The 4,905-nt window shown below is 45.5% G+C and overlaps 1 protein-coding gene across 2 annotated transcripts; it reads left to right on the top strand.

The window, feature by feature from the left end:
* Positions 1-267: 267 nt before the first annotated feature.
* LOC148022188 (adenosylhomocysteinase 1-like) lies at positions 268-3,319 on the top strand. Of its 2 annotated transcripts, none has more exons than XM_087697825.1 (4): positions 268-524; positions 1,169-1,898; positions 2,238-2,774; positions 2,866-3,319. In XM_087697825.1, exons 2-4 carry the CDS (start codon positions 1,188-1,190, stop codon positions 3,073-3,075), a joined length of 1,458 nt encoding a protein of 485 aa, XP_087553951.1. In that variant the 5' UTR covers positions 268-524; positions 1,169-1,187; the 3' UTR covers positions 3,076-3,319. The 2 variants fall into 2 exon arrangements, with proteins under 2 accessions (XP_087553951.1, XP_087553950.1); XM_087697824.1 differs by having other exon boundaries at positions 269-534.
* The last annotated feature ends 1,586 nt before the right edge of the window (positions 3,320-4,905 follow it).

Here is a 4,905-nt window from a genome sequence, read left to right as displayed (position 1 = left end):
AGTGGTAGAGCAATAGGTAGGTTAGGAAGTTGAAGAAGATGAGACATGGCATTCTCTTAGTCTATCGAAAAATAAAGGGGGGGGGGGCGGCGGGGGGTAAATGCAATGCGACAACAAAATTGGGTCTCACAAGAATCTTTGATCACCCTTGTGGAGATGATGGGTGCATTGTGAACCATTTGCCATCCATGTGATGTGTGTGAGAGAGAGAGAGAGAGAGAGAGAGAGAGAGAGAGAGAGAGAGAGAGAGAGAGAGTTGACACAAGCACATACATGTTAGGTAATGGAGGTCACAATGGAACGACCACCACCAACAAACCCAAACCGAAAACTGTGGACGTATTAAGGATCAAATCGGCGGATGGAGGGGCTCCGTCGCACGCAGGCCTCTCCAGTCAGTCACATTTTGTGATCTGCGCCAGTCTCGGTAGGGTTTTAAAGGCCGCTCTCGCCCCCTTCCTTGTGCCTGTCTCTCCCTCCTCCTCGACCTCAGCTCGCTGCGACTCGAGTCTGTCATAACCGAGGTACCACCAGGTTTGTCTCTCGTGTCGTGTCGCAGATTCTTGCCACCAGCCTGTTTTTTTGCTTCTGCATCCCCGCATTCGCCTTGCATTTTGCAGCGTTGCTGGCGTTTCAGGTGTCATGCAAGACTTCCCTCTGGTGCATCCCTGCTATCGACGTGCATTTCCCAGTTCTTAGGTTCAGTGTGATGCTTATTAGGGTCTGCGACTCCGTATCAGCCATACATTCTGCAGTATCCGCTGATTTTTTGAGGCTTTCTGTAAGGCTTCCGGCTTCCGCATCCCCGCATTTGGCATGGATTTTACCGCTCCGCCGAGGATTAAGGGACATGGCATGTGGCATACTCTTGTTAAAGTTTGCATTCGCAAATCTAAATTATTCCATGGGTTTCGAATGTTTCAGGGGTTGTGTGGAAAACATTCGCTGCATTGTGCAATAAAATGTAGATGCGGCTGATTTCGTTGCTTAGATCTGTGTTCGAATCCTCCAGAGGATGCTGTGAAGAGTAGATCCGTGCATTTCATGACATTGGGCTAGTAGACTTTTTAGCCATCGTTTTAGATCTCTGCATCTCCATCCATTCGCTGGAGTTCTTGGTTGAAGTCTAAGTTTGTGCTTGGATCTATGACTTCTTGTGAAACTGCAGCTCAAGACTGTGAGCTGCAATGGATCTCAACGTCCAGAAAGGCGCTAAGGGTTTTGAGTTCAAGGTGAAGGACATGTCTCAAGCTGACTTTGGTCGCCTAGAGATTGAGCTTGCAGAGGTTGAGATGCCTGGGCTTATGGCTTGCCGCACAGAGTTTGGTCCTTCTCAGCCTCTGAAGGGTGCTCGCATTACTGGATCATTGCACATGACTATCCAAACTGCTGTCTTAATTGAGACCCTTACAGCTCTTGGTGCTGAGGTCCGCTGGTGCTCCTGTAACATCTTCTCTACCCAAGATCATGCAGCAGCTGCTATTGCCCGGGACAGTGCATCTGTATTTGCTTGGAAAGGTGAAACTCTTCAGGAGTACTGGTGGTGTACTGAGAGAGCTCTTGACTGGGGTCCTGGTGGTGGCCCAGACTTGATTGTCGATGATGGTGGGGATGCTACTTTGCTGATCCACGAAGGTGTGAAGGCCGAGGAGGTTTATGCCAAGGATGGCACATTACCAGACCCAGCTTCTACTGACAACCAAGAGTTTCTAATCGTCTTGTCTATTTTGCGGGATGGTATCAAACAAGTTCCTAAGAAGTATCACAGAATGAAGGAGAGGTTGGTTGGTGTCTCTGAAGAGACCACCACTGGGGTCCATCGTCTGTATCAGATGCAGGCCAATGGTTCCTTGCTTTTTCCAGCCATTAATGTCAATGATTCAGTGACTAAGAGTAAGGTATGAATGATGTCTGTCTTTACATTTGTTCATTCTTCTCCTTCCTGACAGCAAATACCACGCATGATTTTGAAGTGATATGCGTGCAATTCAAAAGTAAAGTCTGATTTCATTGATATCCTATAGTTGTGAGAACGTATTGCCTTTGCTCCATTGCTCTGCTAATGCCAGACTGGTACTTTGCAGTTTTATTTGTTGGAATTCAGTATGGTGAATGAGTTCTACAATTTCTTGTTTGTTTCCATGTGTCATGGGAACACATTCTTTTACTTCATTTTGAACTGGATTATGCATTTTACTCTGGTATGGGCTTTCAACTCACTATCCTAATGGCTGCAGTTTGACAACCTGTATGGGTGCCGCCACTCACTGCCCGATGGACTCATGAGGGCCACTGATATAATGATTGCTGGAAAAGTTGCAGTTGTCTGTGGTTATGGTGATGTTGGCAAAGGCTGTGCTGCTGCCATGAAGGCTGCAGGGGCTCGAGTAATTGTCACAGAGGTTGATCCAATCTGTGCATTGCAAGCCTTGATGGAAGGTATTCCTGTCTTGACCTTGGAGGATGTTGTGGAAACTGCTGACATTTTTGTAACAACCACTGGCAACAAGGACATCATTATGGTTAGCCACATGAAAAGGATGAAAAACAATGCTATTGTTTGCAACATTGGCCATTTTGACAATGAGATTGACATGCATGGTTTGGAGACTTACCCTGGTGTAAAGAAAATCACTATCAAGCCTCAAACTGATCGTTGGGTGTTCCCTGAGACCAAGACTGGCATCATTGTTTTGGCTGAAGGAAGGCTGATGAACTTGGGTTGTGCCACTGGTCACCCCAGTTTTGTGATGTCTTGTTCTTTTACCAATCAGGTCAGAGTCAGATTAACATCCGATGCTGTTCCACATTTATCTCAGATTTTCATTGCCCTATTGATCATTGAATGCTTGTCTTGTCAAACAGGTCATTGCGCAGTTGGAGTTGTGGAAGGAAAGAAAGTCGGGCAAGTATGCCAAGCAGGTGTATGTGCTCCCCAAGCAATTGGACGAGAAAGTTGCAGCTTTGCACTTAGACAAGCTGGGTGCCAAGCTAACGAAGCTCTCCCCAGATCAAGCTGCATACATTGATGTACCTTTGGAGGGGCCTTACAAGCCAGCACACTATCGCTATTAAACTTAGGCACTTTTGCTTTGACCTTGAAAACCGCCGGTCTTACCTCGTTGTCTTTCTGGCTCTTAGGACAACTTCCATAGCTCACCCAATATATATTTTGCTGTTGAATTACTGTTTATCTTGGACATCTTGAGAATATGGCCAAAAGCAGCCTTGTCAAGGCAATGAAATTGCCATCGGAGAAAATATGAATGATGTTCATGAGCAATGGGAAAAATTGTTTTAAATATAAAATTTTTACTTATATGTGTTGTTAAAGGGGTCCTCTTTCAGGTTTCCTTTCCTGCTTTTTTCTACTTCAAGGATCAGCGTCTGTTTGTGCCAACAGAGCGTGCAGGTTTTGAGTCAAATGTGCATGTGCAATAGAGACATGGATGTGTTCAACTTCATTGTTTACATAAAACAATTCTTTAGTGTAATTTTTCCAGGCAAGATTTCCAGAAAAAACGGCTGATTGATGTTTGTCTCGATGAAAACTGGCTATTTTTTTTGGTTTTTAGTTAAAACCAGTTATTTTCCTCCCAAAACCGGCTGAGGTTAAGCCTCTTCCTTTCAGTTAGTTTAGAGCCCTGTCACACCCAGGGGCAATGGGGTGAGTGGGGCTTTTTGGGTCTTTCCAAAGCGGTTGCACCCAAGTATTCCAGACGCAGGATTTGGACAAGACCATTAAGAAAAAGGCTATTACGTTATCAGACATGGTAGTTTCTTTCGCTTTAGGCTCTGCAGCTTTCCCCCCACCAATCGCATGCGTTTAGTCCTGCTAGCATTGTGATAAAACTGTGTTTCTCACAAGCGCTAGCAGGGAGAATGGAGAACTAAGATATAAACCCCCCTCCCCTGTTCACCCTTAGCGTGTGACTGTGGGGTCTCCTTCACCCCACTGGCCCTGGGCCGCCTCTTCCTTTCTTGTAATTGGATGGGGAAAAAGTCTATTGTGGGCCGGATCTCACTTGGAGTATGCTCTTTTGTCAACTCATCTCTCTCGGATATCACTGTCAATCCTAGACTTTTGGTGAAGGGGACATATATATATATACATATATATACACGGAAAACCGTAAATTTCATTACATAATAGAGGAAAGCTTTCATACGACTCCAGTGGAAGAAGTTCAGCGTGAACCCAACTCTCCTTATATACAGCATAGCCAGAACAGAAGCCTGCTGTCAGCTCATATACAGTGAAGGTACGTAGGGATATTTTGTCAACTGACGGCTCCTCCACTGACGGATATTATGGGCTTGAATATGATGGTCTTTTGTCAACTTACGCCCCCGCTCCCCCTCTGAAGATCTTCGTCTGTTCCTACGAACCTAGTAAGCATTATATGAGCCATTGTGCTATGGAGTACGGACTGTTCCGTATTGATAATAGTAAAGGCCACTTGCGAGCAGCATCTGGAATATGATGCTCCATTTCCAGCTTACGTCTTCCTCTCCACTATGAAATTTTCGTCTGTCCACACAAACTAGCATTACGTTAGCCATGGATATCGTTACCATTGTTTGTAGATAAGTCTTGTCCCGGACCTCTTAGTGAGTTACTCGAGGCGGTGACCTGCTGTCAAGCTGGTGCGTTCGCGTCTCTTTCTGGCCTAATGTTTGTATTGCAGACTTAGAGGATTGGAGATCTAATGGAGAGAATGTGATGTGGTTTTGACATCATCTTTGCGCATAGGCGATGGATTCTTGGTCGGTTCTTTTGCACAGCAATCGAGCAAGCCAAGATCGCAGCATTCAAAGGGACACGATCGTAGAAGGATTCAGATTTTGATGCCCTTCTGGTCTTCGCAGAAAGGTCGAGAGCAGGTCAAAATGCAATGTGGTGTT

This window comes from Lygodium microphyllum, chromosome 17 (genome assembly GCF_053477565.2).
Source record: "Lygodium microphyllum isolate KBCC chromosome 17, Lygodium_microphyllum_v1.1.10, whole genome shotgun sequence".
NCBI classification, from domain to species: Eukaryota; Viridiplantae; Streptophyta; class Polypodiopsida; order Schizaeales; family Lygodiaceae; genus Lygodium; species Lygodium microphyllum.
Note: the sequence above shows the minus strand (reverse complement) of the source record. Positions and strands in the feature narration are given on the sequence as shown.